The following is a 23693-nucleotide window of genomic DNA, read 5'->3' on the forward strand; positions in this document are numbered from 1 at the left end:
GACGCTGACAATCCCCTTTTCTGTTTGAATGTCAGGAGGCAACACTTAGATTTGAAGGTTACTGTGTTCCTTGAACTTCACATTCTTTGTAAAAACCTGTAGGCTGCTTCAGATACACATTCACAGTAGTTACACACACATGCCAACATCTCTTTAGCCCGTAGAGTCAATGAGGGAGAATTCTAGTGATGTAAAGAAAATGACACTCTGAGAAAAATGGGAACTGACTAGTGAGGTTTGTTGGAAAACATGATGATCTGTGTTTATGCCTTAGAGAAGTGGCAATTACGTTGGCCTCTTGAGATAGCTCCTTGTACATTAAACAGAAATGCATCACTAACTGTTTAGATATTTCTGTGTAACTAAACAGGAATCCTATACTGGAACACAGAGTCTTGAGTGCTAATTGCTTGGTAAAGGCACACTTTAGTCACTTCTTCATTTCACACTTCATTATTCCAAAGTGACTGAGCACTTCTTTAGGACTCGAAGCTTCATTTCCTACCTATTGTAATATACAAATAGTTGCCCAGAGAGAAACCTTGTCTTCAGTTTGAAAGCCACAAATGACATTCTAGAAAAGACAGCTTGTTGTAACAAAGGATGAGATTGTGGCTTGACATAGGTTTCAGAGTTAGGAATGATCTATCCAATTGTTTTTACTGTGAATTTAGAAAACATTGCAAGTATTGCTACTATTGAAAATCAATTGATTTGAAGATTTTTTTCCATCAGAGACTAGTTGGAAGAAAAGTCCTTTTAGGCTGTTATTGCTATTTAATAAAAATGGCAACAAAACTATGCCTCCTCATTTCCCCAGATTTAGAAAGGAATCACAAAGGTAAATTACATTTGTTTTGTTAGATGTTATACAGAACATATGTCCAGATCAATAAAGTGCAGTGCATGCATGATAGGATCTGTAAGACTGATTACAGAGATGGTAAAATAATTTATCAGACACATATATACACAGTAGGGGGTAGAAAGAAAGGGTGGTTTATTGAGATATATTGCATAGAGTATACTGGGCAAACTCCTGGGCAGAGAGAATCTAGTGTTCAGACGAAGGAGAAGTTCTTTTTGTAGCAGTCAAAGGAAAGTGGCTAGGTCTTATTGGATGATCCATCTGTATGTCCTATCTAGATAACTAGTGGAAAATTCCCTAATTGGCTAAGAAATAAATTATGTTTTTGATTTTTGAACCTAGCCCTTAACAGTCAAGCTATCTCTCCAGCTCAGCTGTTCTTTCTCCTTAAGATTGGTTACCTGTATAAAACATCATGAGTTACTAGGCACCAAGCTCTGGATACTTTGATCTCAAACAGAGTATAACTAGGGCTGACTAGTTATAACTGACAAGATAATGGTCCTGCTTGTAGACAACAACCTTTTTCTGAGCTCCACCTGCTCTAATTCTAGAACGGCTCAGCCGTGGTCTCCATCCAACAACAGCATCCAGCCAGTCTACCTACCCCACAGGCATCAGAGCTGCCTGATTATTTATATCTTGGCAAACAAAATATGTCAGCACTTTTCAAAAACTCAATTATGATATATAATCGTACACACAGATAGATCTGAGTAAATATGTTGGCTACTCTCAATACTGTCTCCAGTCCTGGGCCTTAAGACCACAGGAGACTATATCCCTCAGGTTCCTAGCTGGCTATCTTCTAGTAGAGTTGAACAGGAGAAAGAAGTACCACAGAAAAAGGGAGAAGGTTGGGGGTGGGGGGTGGAGACAGACTTCCCTGTTTCTTCCTGGCCACATGCCCTGACTCAGGTCCTAGTTCAATTCTTCCACAGGGCTTCTTGTGCCAAACTCTAGTTTTCCCTGATATCATATTTTCTCCCTTTCCTTTGCAGATGAAGGTATAGCAATGACAGAAATGCTTTAGCCATAAATAAGGACCAGGAAGGGACAGAAAAGAGTGTAGAAAGTTGCTAGAGCTTCTAGAACCATTGGAATTACTGTTACACAAACGTACTGTGATCTTATGTATTCACAGCAATAGAAGAGAAAGGAAGCTATAAAGTTAAGGTGGAAACAGCTGTTAAATGCCCAGATTCATCATGTATCTATGCATGTATATAAGTATATATTTATTCATCATGTATGTATGCATGTATATAAGTATGTATTTATATGTATCCTAAGCAGTTACTCTCTGTGTTTCCATCTGAGGGTTAACTGCAAGCTACTGAGATTTAGACATATAATAATTCATATGTAGAAAGGGCATCACATCATCTTCACATTGGAGCTTTGGCAGAGTACAACAAGAAAAAGCAGCTTTGAAAATTTCATAGATCTCTTTGACACACAACTCCCAAGAATCTTTGTTAAATTGCTAACAATTGAAAACAAATTAATGTATGAATCACTCAATCATTTGCTTGTTTTAGAGAGAGGGCCTCATGTAGTCTACATTAGCCTCAAACTTGCTCAAGGCTGGCCTTGGATTCCAGATTTTCCTGCCTCCACTTCATGAGGGCTGGGATTTCATGTGGACATGACTGTATGGCTAAGAACCACTCTCATATGGTTGGCAGAGTAGATAAATGGATAGACAGTTAATACGTATACTCAAAATAAGTTTAAAAGTGAAAATAGCCAGGCATGGCGACACAACCCTATAATCCTAGCTGAAAGATAATTCAGCTGGAGGCTGAAGGATAGCTACAAGAAGAGGGCATGGCCAGCCTGGGACATTCCATAAACCAATGAGTAAATGGAGACAGGCACAAAACTATTTTCATATGTGGTGAGTGGTAAAGCAGGATCAATGAGAGGACCAGCACAGTCAAAATGGCATCACACTATGCCATGAAAGGAACCTCAGAGGAGTCTGAAGGTGACAAGCCTGAAGTAATGACTGAGTTCACTGGCTTCTGGAGAGAAAATGATGTGGGGTGACAGTGTGCTCTCTAGGGACAAGGCACAGTAGTATGTGAGTGGGAACCAATAGATATGGTGTTGTAAACATATAAAAAATTGTCTTAGAAACCCTGTGGGGAGACACCAGCTACAATTCACATCCCTGGCAAGATAGGCTTCCATGGAGTAAATACTGGACAAGGCAATAGTGGTGGAAAGGCCTCAGATGATAGAAGATTACTAAAAAATACAAACTCTTAGGACTTTCCCTTTGATATATTTAAAATATCACCAAGACCTAAAAATGAATCCTTTCAGAAATTTTTATTTACTCACAATTCCTATCAAGTTAGTCTCTGTGAGACTCACCATAGGCTTCCTTTCAGACTACAGGTTATATCACTGATGACTACAGTACAACTCACAGATTTATCATTGGTCTACCAAACTTTACATCATTAGGATAATTTACTTTGTAAAGGTAAATTAGAGAAGTCATGTGGCAATTCAAGTAGAAGGGAGACTAAAACCCATGAACCAAGCTTGGTGTAATCCCAGCAAAGATACGAGAAAAATGTCAACCAGCCAAGTGCCAAGGAGTAAGCAGAAAAGTGGTAGGTCCTGACCTTTCAAAATTCGAATCTATTAAGAATAATTTTCCACATACAGAAGGGAAAATTGTGTGTGTGTGTTTATTGGGGGTAGTATTAAAATTTTAAAAGCTTCATTGCTTTTCATTTCCTCAGTCAAACTATTTCTAAATCCCATATATAAAAATCATCAGATGCCAAAGCTGGAAGATGAAGGAACACCATTCTCCTGTAAATGCAGCAATAGAATTGGGGAATGTCAGGACACAAAGGCAATCTGACTGATCCAATAGAGGGGAGGAGGAAGAAGAAGGGTAAAAGGGAAATAAAGGGGAGAAAGGGAGGGAGGGAGAGAGAGAGGAAAGGAAAGAGAGAGAGAGACAGAGATTGAGTGATTGATTCAAGAAAAGTTTTCAGCCAGATGGGCCTATGATTGGCACTCAGGAGAAACTGAGTAAACCCTGAAGCCTGTTTGACTACCCAATGAGTTTTTCAATGCTAGGACTATAGGTATGTTCAGGCAAGAAACAAATATTTTTAAAATATTATGTTCAAAAAGCTATTTTAAAATGTACTACTTTCAATTATTGACCACTATTTCCCTATGCTTATTTTTATAAAATAAGGTCAGTTCTCAACTCAGTGATTGAAGGGCAAGATCAATACAATCACAAAACCCTTTTAAAAAGGCTGCCTTGGCTCAGTTCCCCAATACACATTCAGTATCTTCTTTTCCTTCCAGGAACTCTCTTCCTCTAGTCATTTACACAAAATCTGCTAGGTCTTAATGTTGTCTGTGATGCTGGAAACCTCCAGAGTAGCTAACTCAATGCTACCTTTCCAAGGGAATACATAGGCTTTCATCATATACTTGTTAAATAGAAAAGTCTTTAATAGTCCCACACAACTCATTAATTATAGTTCTGAATCATGTAATAAGTATGAGGGAGATATTTTTGAATAATGAGGGCTTTCCTTCTTTTCTTTAATTGCATAATTTTAGCAGCCGCCTCCTCCACCCACTTCTGAGACCACGCCTGCATTTGTATTTCCTTAGAAGGGAAGGAATATTTACCTATTAGACAGGGTGCTGCTTTCCACATGATAAGGTTTCCTTTTTGTTGATCTTGAAGGAGACCGGTCCAAAAGTCTCTGAGTCTGAAATGTAGGATGATTTAAACACTGCTCTGTCAAGTATCTGTCAGCTGGGTCCAACTTCAGTAAATTCTTGGGAAATAAAAATTTAGGAATGGAAAGAACAAAGTTGAATTTAAACTCTACCAAAAATCTTATCTTTACTTCCTAGAAGAGAAATATGCAGTCACTGCAAAATACCTAGCAACAATAGCTCAGGGGGAAAAAACCATCAAAATCACCATTAGGGTGGCTGGAGGGAGGGAAGGGAAGGGATGGGGATGAGAACAGGGAGGATAAGGTTGGGGAGGATGGAGGAGAGAGTAATGGGAGAGACAACTGGTTTTGGGAGGCATCTCTGGGATGATGGAAACCTAGGAAAATGGAAACTCTTAGGAATCTATAAGATTGACCCTAGCTAAGACTCTTAGCAGTGGGGGATACAGAGCCTAAACTGACCATCTCCTGTAATCAGGCAAGACTTCCAATGGAGGGACTGGGACATCAACCCAGACACAAAACTTTAGACCCACAATTTGTGCTGCCTACAAGATGTGCAGGGAATAAATGATGGAGCAGAATTTGAGGGAAGAGCCAAAGAATGATTGGGCTAGATTGAGACCCATGCCATGGGAGGGAGCCAAACCCTGACACTTTTAATGATATTCTGCCTAGCATAACTGTCATCAGAGAGGCTTCATCCAGCAACTGATGCAGGGACCCCCAGCCAAACATTAAGTGGAACTTGGGGAATCTTGTGGAAGAGGGAGCAGAGGGATTGAAGAAACCAGAGGGGTCAAGGACATCACAAGGAAACCTATAGAATCTACTAACCTGAGCTCATAGGCGCTCATAGAGACTGAATTGCCAGAGAGTATGTATGGAATAGACCTAAGACTGCCACACCCACTCCAGTGGAGTCTATATGACAAGTCCAAAAGTTTGGCCACAGTCCTGAAGCAAACAGTTTCATGGAAACTGGTCTCCTGGAGGTTCCCTACGATACTTAAAATAGCAGCCAAGTCACTCCCATATGCAGGAATTTACAATGGCCTAGGAAGAAGGAGGGTTGTGGTTTAAGGAGGAACTAGAGTATTGCATTATTAATGAAAAAGTTAGCGAAAGCAGAACCCCCTGGTGCAAGCTTTCACAAGGCTCAGAGGAATAGCATAAATTGTGACTAGGGTGTGAAATCCTCACCTGGCTCCTAGAATAGCTGACTTTAGATAGGGACAGTTTTTATCTCAGTTATAGTCACTGCCTGGTTCCTGCTAGTCCTTTATATATGCATTTCTCTGTTTTGTGTCATTATACATGGGATAACTTCAATGTACCTTGGCTGATGTGTCATCTAACTTCTTTGTTTTCTTCTGTAATATAAATTTGATGCTCATTTTGAGAAATTACATTCAGATACAATACTCCCTTGTGTCTGTGTCTGTTTGTCATTCTCTGACTCCCTGCCCAACTGAGTACTGGGACCCTGACTTCTGGTTGAGGGACCAACTGAGTCCAGTCCACAGCATAGGACCTCTGCAAATATGTAAGTGCTGTAAAGCTGGGTCTTTATGTGGAACTCCTAAAACAGGGGCAGGGGCTGTCTCTATAGAAATATCCTGTCTGCCTTTGGATCCCTTTCCCCTAACTAGGCTGCCCTGTCTACTTTCAATAGAAGATGTGTCTAGTCTTACTAAAACTTGATATGCCAGGGCTGGTTAATATCCATGGGAGGCCTCCCTTTTTCTGAGGAGAAGGGAGGGAGGTTAGAGGGAGGGACAGGAAGGAGAGGATAGAGGGGAAGCATCAGTAGGGGATGTAAAGTAAATAAATAACTTAATAAAAAAACACCCACAATCTCATAATTATAGTCCTCTTGGTAGGAGGTTTTCTAGCTCTGCTTGTGAATACCATATATAGTCTTCCTTCTATAATACCTGGCTCATGATATATACATGTTTTTATATCCCATTCTTTTCACTTACTTTATGAAAAAAACTTTTGCAATTTAACTTAAGCATTTAAAAAACTTTTAAATAAGCATGTATTTGCATTCTTCATCTTTCTACCATCTTCAAAATACCCAGTTATTATCTCTGGAGACAGTGCAGTTACCATTTCCCTGTGCATTCTTCATATCCTTTCACCTGATTCTTTTAACTTTACCCCAACAGTAGTGAGCACATAACTGTATGCACTTAGTTTCCCTTCCACTTACGATACAATGATAGCATTCCATATAAGTACAGAGCTTTAAGTCTGTGTGTATACTTTATATGCTGTTTTCAGAAATTCCCAAATGACAAATATTTATTGTTTCCTTTATTCTGAACAGCATGAGAACACAGCATCTTATAATACTTTTTGGGAAGGAAGGGGACTGAAGGCAAGGCCTTGTGAACACTAAGCAAGTGCATTACAACTATTACTAACTAGCTATATCTCTAGAGTTTACAACAAGGCTTTACATGATTGCAGAGAGTCAATTATCATTTATTTATTTATTTATTTATTTATTTATTTATTTATTTATTTATTTCCTACTACTAGACAGTTTCCTGACAGCCACTTTTCACTATTATGATTAATGCTATGCCAAAAACACTTGAAGTCTAATGGATTCTTAAGGGTGGTACTGGTACTGCAGAGCATCAAAGAGTCTTTTTCTCCATGCTGCTAAATTACCTCCTAGGAAGGTTATCTCAAATTATACTCCTCTCAAAAAGCACATGTGTCTATCAAGTTCTAGGTACCCTCATCGACCACAGGCATTCTTATTCTTAGTAGTTGCAAATCAGATATTTAAAAGATATCTCAATTTGTATGTATATATGTATCATACGTATGTATGTATGTACATATGTATGTGCACCACATGTCCAGTTGCCCTCTGAGGCTGGAACAGGACATGAATCTCCTGGAACTGGAGTTACACGTAGTTGTGAACCACTGCTATGGTTGCTGGGAACCAAACATGGGTCCACTTCAAGAACAGTAAGTGCCTTTAACCACTGAGTCACTGCTCCAGTCCCTCTGCTTAGCAATACTGAACACGTTTACATGTTTGCTGTTCCTTATGTATTCTCTTCAATCCTTTTCCTGCTTTTGCATCTATCCTTACTTATTTCTAAGTGCTCTTTGTTCATTAAAGCTATATTTTATGTTGAATGTACTAGCATTTTGACAACTGAAGTATTTTCACCAAAAATTGTTTATCTTTAATAGCTGGACAGGTATTTGATTTTGACTTATAAGTTGATCAAATATCAAAAAAAAAAAAAAAAACAATATACCCTAACAAGACATAATAAAGTTCTGCAATTCACTCTTTTAGGTGTTGGTTTTTACTCTCAGAAAAAGGAAGATGGGTAGAATTCCACTATTCACAAATTCATTTCTAGTTCAGTTTGGTCTTATCCATAATTAATACCTTTAGTTGAGCAGTGAGAGCAAAATTGTTTCCAATAAGCCAGACTTCAATTTTAATCTAATACCATAGAACATTTCAATTCTGGCCCTACCATATACTGACATATTCATTTTGATCCAAAGACTCTAATCATTGAAATTCAGCCACTAATTACATTTGGATTTATATCCATATTAATTCAGACACAATTGCAAATGTATCTCAATTCTTTTTTTCTCCCTTATTATAGAACAAAAACTATGATGTCTTTAGCTAGCAGTTCTAACAGTTACTATTAAAATGGGTTAAAAATATAAGATGCTCATTAAAAAGTAAAATCAAACCCCAATAAAAAGTTTTTTTAAATTCAAAGCACTCATGACCTTTCAGGATAGAGGGGGTTGTTTTAACTTATTTGATACCATGTAGAAGTTACTGAAATAAAAAAATTATAGGTTATGAACACAAATGGCCATTTAAAAATTACTATAAAGCATGAAGTCCTTATGAATAAAGTATGAAATTTACCTAGCTAACAGTTTTTAAAATTTAGCATGGGGGGGAGATTTTTTTAAAAATGAAAGTAAAGTAAATAGAACTATTGTAGCTATTTTTTAAATGACTAAAGGCATAGGCACACATTAATTCTAGTGACTGTTTTCTCTCTACTGAAATGGTAGCTTAGTTATACAGAGGTACAAGATGAGATGAATGCTTTAAGTATTAGATGTGGACACAATTATCAACATACATTTAGGGAGCAGCAAAGAGACTAATTAAAAGGACAATGGAGGGTTTTCATTTTAAAAATTCATCTTCAAAATCAGATAAAGAATGGTGATATATATATATATATATATTCATATATGTATAATTCAATAATAATCAGGTAAGATTAATCAGTGACAGAAATAAAAATGATGGTTTCATAAGGAGGCAAAGTGGGCCAGGAAGGTAAGATCTAGGAAGGAGCCAAAGGAGGCTTCTAACTTATTAACTACGTTTCTATGTCTCAATCCAGGTAAGGTAACAAAAATATGCTTATATTATGAAAACTGAGAGATTTAGATATGATTTGAATACTCTTGACTGTATAGTTTGTGTGTATATGGGTGTTGTGCATGAATATGTCTGTACATTATATGTGTACAAGTGCCTACAGTGGTCAGAAGAGAGCATCTGATCCCCCAGAACTGGAGTTAAAGATGCTTGTGAGCTGCCATGTGGATGCTGGAAATTGAACCTGGGTCCTCTAGAAGAGCAGCCAGTGAGTGCACTGAGCCATCTCTCTAGGCCTCTAAATGTGCATTTCAATGAAAACATTTGCTTATTAAAGAACACCCAGCACTCGGGAGGCAGAGGCAGGTGGATCTCTGAGTTCGAGGACAGCCTGGTCTACAAAGTGAGTTCCAAGACAGCCAGGGCTATACAGAGAAACCCTGTCTCGAAAAACCAAAAAAAAAAGAACAGTGGCAATAAACATATTAAATAATTGGAATTATAATGTTTACTTTCTAAGCCTTTTCTTCCTCCAAACCATCCTTCAAATTCATGGCCCCTTTTGTCACTAATCATCATTGCATTTTTAACTAAGGAAAAAACACACAAAAAAGACAGGAAATATAAAGTTGTATTTAATTTCATTTTTTTACTCTATTTATATTTATGTCTGTATCTATTTATATTTTTAAAACTACTAAATGAGTAAGGCCCAGATTGATTAAGTATTGACTACATGAAAGAAGGTACTGGCAAAACCCAACTGATTTACCTAGTAATTTCTGTCTAATTAAACCGAAAGAGTGTTGAGGGTTCATTAAAAAAAAAAAATAGCAGTTCTTAATCTGTGCTAATACCATCAGCGCTTCATTAGAGTTTCATACAACGTAGTATTTGATATTTAATTAAATTAGGGAAATGTTGAGGCTTTACTGTGAGATTTCAGAAATCTCACAGTATCTTTCCCTAATGTCAGAGACCCTCCTTCACACCTATGTACACTGTTCCCTGGGACACAGGTGAACATACCCTAAAACACAGCAAAGTTTTAAGAACGCAGCTCAGTAACTTGCCACTGTGCTAAATCTGTCATAAACTTTCTACAAACAGTATAGCCTGTGTACATATGACAGCTTAACGAATGGGCATAAAGCAAACTAATCCATAAGCAACCATTGGCGTTCCACCCTGAAGCAATCAATGCTTGCCTGTACATCAAGGGACCATTGTCTACCGAGGTAGAGAATCTTTGTTTCCTTGCTTAGTTCTTTAGACAGAGTCGTGGTACCTTTAGCTACTGTCAAACTTAGAGCAGTCCTCCCATTTCAGCCTCTCAAATGCTGACATTAGAAGCATGTATCACCATGCCCAGCAAGAAAATCTTTAATAAAGAATTTTGAGGCTAGAGAGAGAACTCAGCAGTTAAAGCACTGGCTGCTTTTCCAGAGGATCTGGGTTTGATTGATAGCTCACAACAGTCTGTAACTCCAGTTTCAGGACACTTGATGCCTTCTTTTGGCTTCCATGAGCACTGCATGACATGGTGTACAGGCAGATACGCAGAAAACACACACACACACGTGCACATACACAATTAAATCTTTTACAAAAAGAATTTAAGTGATGTTTCTAGTAGTTTGGAGTAGAATATCTTTTGATAGAAAGGTTAACATGAGGAGGAACACTCAGATGTATCAGGATGTTAGTGTTGATCCTGATACATCTAAAGAAAAGTCAGAAACAGCAACCTGCCTTGTGGAGAAGAGGCACAGTCAGACAACAAAAACCAAAAGGTTCACTGATTCAAACTCTATAGACGATATAGAGTCAATGTTATATAGAAATAATTGTACAATCTTTTGTCTTATAACATTCACTTTAAGATTTGTTTTAAAACCTATGCCCGAGTAGTTCTTGAGTACCAACAGATATTCATTATTCTGCCCATTTTAGGAAAGTAATTTAGGGATTACATGCTCCTCTCTAGATGGTCTGAGACAACACCAGATTCCTGTTGCAATTATAAACAAATTACATGCCTTTTAACATGACATACTCCCCATTAATCATGTACTAAGAAGACATTTAATTCATAAAAGCATGCTAAGAAGTCTGCAGAGGAGCATCCATAAACCAACGGACTCTTTTTTTTTTTTTTTACAAGCATACTTTTCTTACCTTCATTAGGTCAAGTAAAACACTATTTAAAATTCCAAGGTATCTTCTCTCTAATGACTGAGGATGGTTAACAGCTGGGAACTGTAAGAACAACACAGCATGAATGTTAGCATTTGAGGAAGGATATGTGTACATATGTTTGTGAAAGTTACACAAGACAACATCTGGACAGAAATCATTGCCCTAGTGTCAATCCAAATTAAATTACTATTTACACATAACTTTTGGTGTCTATATATCTTAGGTTATCGATTAATAGGACTGACTAAGTATTAAATAGTGGGAAAACATACAGGGGAAGAATGATACCTAAAGTTAGATAGAGAACACTGAAGCTTGTAAAATGAATAAAAGTCTGAGTCTATATAACTTGAATCATGTATGCTTACACAAAGTTGTTCTGAAATAATTTACAGACAAATACTGCCAGACTGAAGAACTAACAGAAGGGCCATGATATTATATTATATAAAAATGTCTTGGCTTTTCCATAAGAATTTGTAACTTACTCCTGAAATTGAGACATAAGAAAGGAAAAAGGCAGCAAGGAGCCAGAACCTGAAAGACTATTTGAAATACTAAATTTAGGCCTTTGTTCTATTATTGTTTTTTTTAATATACTCTTCTAATGATCTGTTTATCAAGTCTTGAAGTTGTAACCAAGGGCAAATATAGGCACCTAGACCAACAAATTCATTTTTAAGTAAAGAGGGGTTGAAGCTTATTTTGATGTTGTATCCTTCTAGCAGTCTATTTGACAGGCTCTTGAGTGTACTGAAGCACTGAGTAAGATACCGGCAGAACACATTCACTCATCCACCTCCCAAATGTTCAGTGCTGGTTGCTTGCAATGCATATTTCTTTTAGGCTAACATAGAAACATTTCAAAGTATGGAAATCCTTAAATATGCCGAATAAAGGGACCGAAGGACTAATTATGTAGTAACACCAAACAAGATATTAATAAATATTTGTGTTACCATCCCCACGTTATATTGGGTAAGGCAAGAAACAAACTTGAGAAATTTGTTGTCTGGTTGAAAAGGAATTGATGAACGGTGCATCTACAAATGAGAAGCTAAAGCCTGGCAAGGCGGCACTCAAGAGGATGAGGCACGAAGGGCTTGGGTATGAGGACTCAGCCAGACTCTGTGGCCACAGAAGAACCTATGGGGATCTTGAACTCAACTTTGAAAGAAAAACAGTGATGTGATGCTGTGCAAGGCATTTTAAGTATTATTATCTTTCCATTAAAGAGATAAGGAAAATGATCAGAAAGTTCAAATAACTGGTTCAAGGAAAGCTACATAATTAAGGAGTAGAAGTACTATTTGCATCTAAGCCTGTGATCCAAATGCACACTCTTTCCAAAACAAAGTACCTCTCCCAAGGGAGCTGCAGAAGTTCCTTTTGATGCTACTGAAGCATTACCTATCAGCGGAGAGGGAGTGACACCTGTCATACCATGATAAAAGACCCTCCACCAATCAATTTTAATTAAGACTTTGTATATCAGTGTCTCAACCTGTGGCTCACAACCCCCTTGGGGATTGAGTGACCCTTTTAAAGGGATCATATGTCAGGTATCCATATCGGATATTAACATTGTGATTCATTAACAGTAACACAATTTCAATTATGAAATAGCAACAACAGTAAATTTCTGAATGGAGGTCACCACAACATAAGGAACTGTATTAAAGGGCCACAGCAATAGGGTGGCTAAGAATCACTGTTTTATATTATTGTACTACATATCCTTCTTTTCTTTCCTCAGGAAGAACATTTTATTGAAGAGTTAATCCTGAAAGCTAAAAACTTTTAGGAAAAGTTGCAATAAACAAAATGGACCAGGACATGGAATTTGCTGTGAGATTGTGTCTCTTAGGAATGTCAGAAGCTACACACACAAACCCTCACCAACATGACTGTCCAAACATAAGGTGAATAAGGAGGACACCAACAGACATGCTAAATTGGACATGTAAAGCTTTTATCACCTCAACCCTACACAAGGAACTATAGGTAACTAAGGAATGCTGAGAGTAGGAGAAATAGATTTTTCCAGCTAAGCACACATAATTGGTTATCTAACACCTAACAGCCAGCCCAGAAAACATAATACATACAAGTAAGAGTATATAGAGTGAGCAGGTCATAGATGGAATATTTATTGACTGAGCAGTGGTGGTGTACACCTTTAATCTCGGCACTTGGGAGGCAGAGGCAGGCAGGTCTCTGAGTTCAAGGCCAGCCTGCTCTACAGAGTGAGTTCCAGGACACACAGAGAAACCCTGCTTGAAAAGCAAAGAGAGAAAGAGGGAGGGGAGAGAGTGAGAAGAGAGAGAGAAAGCTCAGAAGGACACCTACATGGGAGGATCTGGAAGGAAGAATGGGAAGGGGTAAACCATGCAATCACATTATAATTTTTAAAAATATAAAAAAAATAAATAAAAAGAAATGACCAGCTGGGCAGTGGTGGTGCACACCTTTGATCCCATCACTTGGGAGGCAGAGGCAGGCAGATTTCTGAGTTTGAGGCCATCCTGGTCTATAGAGTAAGTTCCAGAACAGCCAGGGCTATATAGAGAAACCCTGTCTTGAAAAACAAATAAAAAACCAAAAAACAAAAAACAAAAAAACAAACAAACAAAAAAACAAAGAAAGAAAGAGAGAGAGAGAGAGAGAGAGAGAAGGCAAACTCCTAACTTAAAAAAAAAAAACATGTATATGCCCAAAAGGAATTGACAATGGCATACCACAGACTTATTTGAACATCCATACTTAATGCAGCAGTATTCACAATAGCTAAGATATGGATCCAGCCTGGATGCCTAACAAAGATGAACAGATAAAGAGAAGGTGACATAAAAGCACAATGGAATCTCATTCAGTCATCAAGAGAAAGGAACCACGTCAGCTGGAGAGAAATGGATGAGCTGAAGATAACCATGTGAAACAAAATAAGCCACACTCAAGAAAGAAAGTACAAGCTTTCCTCTCATACATGCAATGCAGATTTCACTCTGAGGCAGAAGGAAGCCGTCTGGATAGAGCGGGAGATGAGTTGAGCCAAAGTAGTGAACAAAGAAAGGACATATCACATGCTTTATCTCAGATGCAGTATCTAGATGTGTGAGTGTGTGTGTGTGTGTGTGTGTGTGTGAGAGAGAGAGAGAGAGAGAGAGAGAGAGAGAGAGAGAGACTGACTATTTTTAGGGGGATGTCAAAGGGACTGGCAAGAGAGGGAAGGAGGAATGAGGGCAATGAGGACTGTGAATAAAAGTTAGATACAATGATATGCATGTATGAATGTAATGAAAATTATTTTATATGCTAACTAAAAGCATAGAAAAAAAAGTTGGGGTGGGTAAGAAGGAGCTGTATGAGAGGAGATTGTCTTTGGGTTGATATTACAGTAGAAGGAGAGATCATGCAAGGTAAGAATGCTCCCAGGAGAAGAAACCTTAGTCCTAAGGTCAGAAAGTATGAAAACCTTGGGATGCCTATAGAGGTCAAAGAATAAGCAAGTGTGGTGAGACTCTGAAGGCAGGTGTATGGAGACAGCTATGAGACAAGGTCAGGTAACAAAAGGGCCCAGCCAAGCAGGGCCTCACAGGTGATGGCAGGGGGTAGGGAAGGATTCTCAGTGAAACAGAAATTCAGTAATTAGGACTATCTTTATTTTACTTGTGAATATATTTGTCTTTCTGATAGACCAAGAGCAAGTTCTATTTGTTGCCACATTTTCAGCATCTAGGATGAGAAATGTTCCATAACTGTCAAATTAACTTGTTGAATTACATGCTATTTATAACCCAATCAATGGTTGTTTTTTGTTGTTGTTTTTTGGTTTGGTTTTGTTTTTTTTTGGTTTTTTTTGTTTTTTGTTTTGGCTAATAGAAGCAAAGATAAAAGGAAAAACAAATCTGAAGCAACTTAGGCACATTTGGAAGAGGACGTGAGAGCATAAAGGAGAGAGGGGTATGAAGAACTGTGTGTGTCTCAGTGGGTTCATTTCTTTCAAGTGGGCTGGGCTCCGCAGGAGCTGGGACTGTGTTACGCATGTGCATGTAAGCAGTAGTGCTCTCAAACAAAAGCTAACTGACATCCAGAAAGTCAAAGATCAAAACCAAAGGGCTTTGCAAATGGCAAGACAACACCATGAATTTCTCATACCATGTTAGTTTATGGTTGCTGAGGAAAGAAAAGTCATTTTCATTTGCGGACATAGCTGCTGGTAGGTCACTCAGACATACATGGGGAGCACTTACTAGACCCTGGATTTTTAATAACAACAGGGATAAAAATAATGGAGGACAGAAAGCTTAGAGGAAGGTGAGGTGAGGGGACCCTAGAGGGAGTTGGAGAGAGGTAATGGTGGTTGGACATGATTGAAATACAGTATATTGAATATCCGACATTTTTAAAGAATAAAAATAGATTTTAAAAGATAAGATCATAGTTTAAGAATCATATACTTGCATTGGAAAAGAAAATAAAAGATGGGATGATGAAATTATTTGATAGTTTCTACAATGACTACAAATTGATGTGTTGGCTCAAAACTTTAAAAACTGCTTTTGTGGGTAGACAGAAATAAGGAGGATTCTATACATCAGTCGTCATTCCAATGACATACCTCTGGCACTTACACACTCCTCATTTAAGCAAAGTTTATGACCTCAAAAATGTTTTTCATTATATTCTCAAAGGTAACAAGGCTTCTGACTTCTACAAAGATTGAATGTTTCACTGTCAATGCACAAGAAATATCTGTGCAACAGCCTCTCCAAAGCTGCAGAATACAAGAATTCATGGCTGCCTTCAAGCCAGCACAAACCAAGTTTCCTAAGTAAACAGCAGCTACTCGCACATTTCTATACTTTGGAGATGCTTAATAGTTTGAATAAAGAGTGTAAAATGAAAGTTTGGAATATAATGATGTACATGATAAAATGATTTTGAAAACTCAAACTTTACATATTAGAAAAGAAGACATTAGCAACTCCTACTTGAGAATTGTGACTATTTTTTTTTTAATTTCACAAATACTGTATAATAGTCAGTATAGTGAGGATTAAAACCGCTGTGATGGGAAGGGAGGAATGTGCAATGCATAGCTTAGGATTCCATTGTGCAATGAACAGCAAGTGAAATGCTGCTAGATTGATTCCATTTGGGATTTTAGCAAAGCCTCTTACCCGGAGCCCATGGAAACGAGGGTTACTGTAGAAGAGCTTCATTTGCTCAGATGGAAGTGGTCCTAGCACCTTCTGAATAGTAAAGAGTTGGTCAATTTCACTTTCTCCAGGAAATAAGGGCTGGCCATCACTAAGCTCTCCAAGAATACAGCCCACTGACCACATGTCCACTGACTTTCCATAGGGGGCTCTGAAAAGCAAAAGAAGAAATGGTCTTAGCAACTAAAGACACAAAAGGGTTTAACAATTACTAGCTTATTTTGGAGCAATTCATGATGTAAAGGATGAATGCACTTAAAGAAAAAATAAGACTGCAAATAAAGAATTAGAGCCATCTAAGCAAACATTCAACTCACAAGTCCATAACCCACACTCATAAAGAAATCAGTGTATATCTAGAACATGAATGGTTTTAATAAACCCTAATGTAGTATACATATTGGATAAGAGCACCTCACTTATGGAATGGAATGTTCCCAGGAAGTGTATTTTCAAATAATTATCCTTTTAGCTTGCTAAGTGTCAAAATTTATATCCAGTTTTGAGCTTTAGTCTGGTAGAACGTGCCATTGCTTTGTGTACGTTGAACAAATACTGAACGTTACTTAACTTCTGGTTGTTTAGTATCATAATTTCCAACAGTGGAGTTAATTATAACTGTACATTATATGAGGCATTCTGATAGCTATTGCTCTCAAACCATGTTTTAATATATTTAGGACCTTGTAGTTCTCTTCCAGGACCTGAATCAGTAGAGAGTTTTAGAGAGTCTGCTACAAAGAATTTGCTACAAATGGAGGCCATAAATGAAAAATCTAAGGCTCCCCAAAGAGCCTTATAGCTCAGTACCTAAAGCCTAGAATAAAATTATTTATGACAGTTTTTAAACAAAAACTATATATACAGTTTCAAAAATAAATAATCTAAGCCTTAAAATAAATCTGAAATAAAACATATAAAAATAATCTCAAATGAAATTCTAGAATGCCATTATGATAATAAAAATTTTAAACTAAGCACTGCTAGCATACAGAATATATTTAGGTTAATAAGTTACTGCAACAATAAATCAGTATTTCATTTATCTCATTTCCTTCTCACAAAAAAAAAATCTAAAACCACAGTGAAAGCTCGTTTAGACATCTTTGGTAGCTTTCTGAGCAATGAAGCATACTAATTTCAAAAATATTTGAGATAAAGAAAACTTTGTCCTATGGTACTGGATTGAGAAACCTATGGAAAAACCTCACACATTCATGACAAGCTATTTTAATCCTATCATCTAATTTGAATATTTTATGCAGCTGAAACTATTTTTGAATATCAAGGGCAAAGTCCTTGGAACGTATAAACATGTAGACTTTTAATATAAAACCAAATATCAATCAATTTCAGTAAACTTTTTACACACATAATATGGTACTTAAAGTAGACCATGACAATTAGCTCAAGTTGGCTGTGCTGAGTTCTATTTTGGGCAACTGTCACACATATCTAAACATAACCTCAGTTTTTCAAAACCTCAGTTTTCTAATGGGAACCATTAGAGAATAAATGTTCTCTAAAGATTCATAATAAAGCTACTCTCACAATATCCTCCATGGGACTATCTTATAGGAAAAAAAAACATATTTTAGCCAGGGGTTGGGGGGTGGCATATACCTTTAATCCCAACACTTGAGAGTCAGAAACATGCAATCTCTGTGAGTTAGAGGCCAGCCTGGTCTACAAAGTGAGTTCTAGGACAGCCAGGGCTTCTACATAGTAAAACCATCTCAAAAGCAAACAAAACAAAAACAAAAACACATTTTAAAGAGTCCTTCTACCATACTTGGGCTCTTGGTTACAGTTCTAAGAATGATTTACTCGCTACTCATTTCTTCATTGGCAAACAGTGTCCAGTAAATTCAAATTTCAAATCCCTCAGAGAAATATAATACAGTGCAATGAATCTACAAAGGTACTCAGGAGACATGCAGATGAAAAATAAAGAATAACAACCCTAAGACCAAGATCAGAAATTAGAACAAGAAGCTGGGGAGATGGTTCAGTGAGTAAAGTGTTTGCTACGTAAGCATGAGAACATGAGTTGGGCCCCCCAGCACCCACATACAAATTTGGGTCTTGCAGTGGGTACTTCTAATGCCAGCACTGGGAAGCAGGGACAAAAGGATCCTGGAGGACTCACTGGCCAGTCAGTCTAGCCAACCAAATGAGCTCCAGCTTCAGCAAAAGACCCCACCTCAAAGAAATAAGGAGAACAATAGAGGAAGAAACACAGTATCAACTTCTGACCTCTCCATATGCACTCATGTATGTGGGTGCACACACACACACACACACACGCACACAAATGAATGCAGAAATCTAAAACTTGATCCATTTAAATGATAGTGACTAATCATAATTTACTTTGCAGGATAAAGCAAATTTTTGATTTAAGAGAATAAAGATTTTTAAAACATCAATAATTCTTATTGACTCTAGATTATCAATAAATCAAGAATTACATCAGATGGTGGCTGGCAAACATTAGAAAATGAATACTTAACATCCAATAAACTCTCAATGGGTAATACCTGTAGTCCTTAGGGTATAAGAACTACAGAAATTTACATTGCTATTACATAAAGGGTATCCTACTTTCCCAGATACATGTGCATGTTACATAAGCGAAATGTGGCAAAACCAACAATTTGTGTACTTTTCATTATTTATCAACATGACTACTTTTATTTGTTTATTTGAGTATGTTTTCTTTCTCTGTTATTGGGTTCCAAGGAAGGAATTACGACTGAAAAAACATGAGAAAATACTAGGATAGGTAGAAATGAGCAAAACCTAGAATAGGTAGAAAGTTATTAATGGGAGCATGTGATGGAGATGCAGACTTCAGGCTCCTTGTTGGGCTGCATTAAAAAAAGAACATTATTGCAAGAGTTTCTAGTATTAACAGATGAGTGACAGGGCTCTGAAAGTGGTGAGGTAAGCAAAGGGGGTGAGTGTGGAGATAGATGTTGCTGAAAAAAATCAGCAATGTAGGCTTACTAGGAATAGCCATTTATCATCCAACAAGATTTACATTGTTCAGAAGAAAGTTGATAATTGGTTCAGTATTTACCCGGTGTCTAGCAAAGTGGCTGAACAGAAACTTAAGTATGTATTCAATGTAGCAACAGATAAGCCAGAATGTCAAATTGTCCCCTTGTAATTCATCTTTAATACTTTTCTTTATCAAGAGGTAAGATCTTGCCGGGCAGTGGTGGTGCACACCTTTAATCCCAGCACTTGGGAGGCAGAGGCAGGTGGATTTCTGAGTTTGAGGCCAGCCTGGTCTACAGAGTGAGTTCCAGGACAGTCAAGGCTATAAAGAGAAACCTTGTCTCGAAAAAACCAAAACAGAAAAAAAAAAAGGTAAGATTTTTTTCTCCATACTTTGAATTATGCTTTGGTCATGAGACATGCTGTGGTCAATAAGACAAATGCCATAGGAATAGGAACTTGGAAAGCACCTTTGTTTTAGGGCTAAACATCCTGATGCACAGAATTCTCCTATCAGTTTTGGAAACGGACTAGCTTACTAAAGGTAAGTCCTGATGGATTCATGACGGTCTGCCAGGGGCTAAGAGAATGGATCCATTGGTGGCAATGCATGACTTACAAAAATTAAGGACCCAAATTCTTTCAGTCCCTAGAATCCACATAAAAATGTCAGGCATGGTGGCACCCACTTGCAATCCCAGCACTGGAGAGGCAGAGAGAACAGACTCCCCGGGGTTGACTGTCCAGGGCACCTAGCCTAACTGATGGATTGTAGTCTAGGAATGATGATCTGGCTTCTATATGCACATACACACAGCTCCCCACTCCCTGCAAAACCACACATACATGAAGAGAAAAACAAAAGGAATCTATCAGACACCAGCTGAAGTACACTCCATCAATTAACTCCCAGTCAATCTTCTGGCCCACTAGCTACCATCAGTGACTCCAAGAAAGGCCACTCCACTGAACTCAAGTTATAGCCACTCAGAACTATGATAAATGAAATGAAGCTTGTTTCATAGCATCAAGTTCTTGGGTGTCTTTTTTCTTTTATAGTGGATATGCAACTAATATATGTAAGTAACCAGAGTCCTTATTTTCCATAAGTGAATATATATATACAAACAATAAATGTGTATAGGTCACTCTATTTGAGAAAGATAACTCACCCAAGTAGCAGTTCTGGGGATCGGTACCACCTTGTAGCCACATACTCTGTATAATTAGCATTATTGCCCTCTGAGAGATTGCGAGCAAAACCTGAAAGAATAGCAAGTTCCTGTTGGCCAAATATTTTACTTATAGCTATATTTAAAAAGATACCAAAAGAACATAATGACTAATATTGAAAGGACTGTTTATTAGGAACAACTTTATTTGAAATAGTTACTTGTGTTCATATGTTAAAGCACAGGATGAATTTGCTATGAACCCATCCATGTTTTCAAATTCACCCTGTGTTTTTGGAAGCATTCAGACCATATTTTCAAAGTGGCTCTTTTTAGGAGTAAAATTAAGTGCCCACTCAGGCTAGAAGTCAGTCACACCTGCATTCGTTCTGCTAAGTGAGACCTACATTGTATTTGTGTATTTACTGTTGCTGAGCAGTTCCAGTCATTATGTAAACAATTAACAGTTGGCACTGATAGAAACAAGTGGGCTGAAAATTATTCTTAGCCCTTACTGTTGTAGAAGCAACTTAGGGGCATCTTAATTATCTTACAGACACTAGCATTATTTTTGTCTCTCACTCTTTCCAAAGGTTTAGGACTACAAAATGAAACAGTAAGATAAATTAATTACCCATCTAACTCATCAACTGTCATAGAGGTTCACCATCAGGGTTATATAGAACTAAAACATTAAAACTGGAGTAAAAATGAAGGTTCCTGTGAGAAGAGAAATTAGCGTTTTTTGTCTTCTTTGGTTGTGAGCCGAGTCTTTAATGGCTGAGCCATCTCTCCAGCCCAAATTTGTGTTTCTTAAAGTGAAACAATTTAAAAAAACAACAGCAAAAAGACAAAGCCCCTAACTTCAGTTAATCAAGTCTTCTTATTGAAGCATTTGTTGAATAACTTCTGAATAGGGCTCTTCAAGTCAGACAAAGGAGTTTGCCTCTCTGCCAGGGAAGGCAATTAATTAGGAAGTCCTTGATAGGACCCACAGGACACAGAACACCACATGTAGTGCTGCCAGGAGGAACTTCCTGACCAAAGAAAGAAAGAGTTCTGGAGAAACAGTACTCTTTTCCTCTTAATATTAATCATTTTGCAGGCATTTCCTTTGTATTTTATCTGTTTTATACTCTTTAGTCACCTTGGATCTTAACAGAGAATCATGGAGGCATAGTAAATAGAGTTCTAGGGACACAGAGTCTACTGAAACATTGGGACATATCACAATTACAGAGAGGAATTCATAAGTAGAAAAGATTCCTGGAAACTAGTGGGGGCCAAAAAACAGAAGTCAGATCCCCTGGAAATGGAGTTACAGGCAGTTCTGAGCTGTTGTGTGGGTACTGGGAACTGAACCCAGGTCTTTTTCAAGAGCAACAAGTACTTTTAAGCACCGAGCCATCTCTCTCCAGTTTCCAATAATATTCTAAAGAGTTGTCATATTGATGCCTGGGAATACACCCAGTTGGTGGTCTCTGCCTAGTACACAGGTAGCTGTAGGTTCTACCTCTAACATTATATAAACGGGGTGTGGTAGCACATGATCATAACCCCAACACTCAAGAAGTGGAGGCAGGAGGATCAGAAGTTTCAAGACATCCTTAGCTACATAGTGACTTAGAGGCCAATCTGGGATACACGAGCTCCTATTTTAAAATAAAATAATTTAAATAATTAAATCAACTGTTAAGTACTAAAGATAACTCAAAATTTGATTATAGTTTTCTAGTTATCTGCTTCATTTCATAAATGCTCCTTTCTGACCTATTTTGACAAGCCATGACCTAAACACTCTAACTCAAGATTTCAGAACTTTTCTAAACTATTTAAAATATTTAACAGTATTTAAAATAGAATTACCTACATGAGAAACAATACAGGTTTTCACTAGGAGTATAATTTTATAAGTTTTTCTATATATTCAAGAAATAAGAGCATTATACACAAATTACCATTTTCATTTATTATTTAACAGAAACAAATGGAAGAATAGAAGTACTTTAAAAATGGCTTTGACCTTATAGATGTAACTACTGTATGCATACCATACATAACTGTGAATATATACGAGCATAGATCTAGTAGTTATGACTAAATGTAGAACATTTTCTGTCAATATTTAAAATATTTTATCCTACTAAACCCAGGAAGCTCCAATTCTGAGGTAATTTGGTACATTACTCTTATACGGCAAGCAATTATTTGCTTCAAACTCTTTTCTGTTAGACAAGTACCTGAATAATTTGTTAAAATTGTAGATAATACACCATACAACAAAGAGGAAGCAAAGCCATCCCCAGCCACCACCTGGCAGCATATGACCCAACTGAATGCTTTTCTGCTAATTTAAATCAAAACAAGATTGGTTTTAATATACCTTTAAAAGATACCCATTAATGGTTTTATTAAATTAATACTCTCAATTTCTTTTTAACTCACCAAAGTCACATAGTTTCAGGACATCATTGTGGCTGATTAAGAGATTTTCAGGCTTTATATCTAGAATACCAAGATTAAAAAATAGTAAGTAAGAATGTTCTGTGGTCTGCTGATTGACACTTGTAGCACTGCAATGGTTTCTGGGTAAACTCATCTGAGTAGGCTGCCTAGAAAACTGTGCAGTGTACAGAAGAGCAAGACATGCTAGGCTGCTACATAAAACTTTCAATTAACTTCTTACCAAGAAGAGCCCTAAGGCCCCCCCCCAAATCCTGCTCTTTCCCTTCCTCTGCTAAGGCTAGAACCTACAACACATAGAGGACACTCGGTAAGGAATTTTTAAATGATTAAATTTAGATCAATATATTTCAAGGAATTACTTTTGCTACATAAAACATTAATAATGCAAAATTTTGGAGACTAAACCTCAAATTTTTATATCTACATGCTATCTTTGAAAATACACACATCAGTAGTTGAACAGAATAATATAAATATTTTATTTTTTAACAGGAAAGTAAAAGTTGCTCTGTATAATTCCTATATTCACATACCTACTTAGCTTTTCCATGTAGTTTACAACTAAAACAACATTTAATGCTGAAGTTATGCTAATGAATCAAGTTAAGATTTCCATTATTT

At 37.3% G+C, this 23693-nt stretch overlaps 1 protein-coding gene across 1 annotated transcript in view; it reads right to left on the reverse strand.

The window, feature by feature from the left end:
- Positions 1-23693, reverse strand: part of Cdkl5 (cyclin-dependent kinase-like 5) — a 210374-nt gene that overhangs the window by 51441 nt on the left and 135240 nt on the right. The window contains exons 7-11 of the mRNA NM_001024624.2: positions 23052-23111; positions 20607-20697; positions 16393-16582; positions 11189-11269; positions 4547-4698 (exon numbers count right to left, since the gene is read on the reverse strand). Coding sequence (NP_001019795.1) covers positions 4547-4698; positions 11189-11269; positions 16393-16582; positions 20607-20697; positions 23052-23111 — 574 coding nt within the window. The remainder of the gene's footprint in view (positions 1-4546; positions 4699-11188; positions 11270-16392; positions 16583-20606; positions 20698-23051; positions 23112-23693) is intronic.

Source organism: Mus musculus, chromosome X (genome assembly GCF_000001635.26).
Source record: "Mus musculus strain C57BL/6J chromosome X, GRCm38.p6 C57BL/6J".
Lineage (NCBI taxonomy): Eukaryota > Metazoa > Chordata > Mammalia > Rodentia > Muridae > Mus > Mus musculus.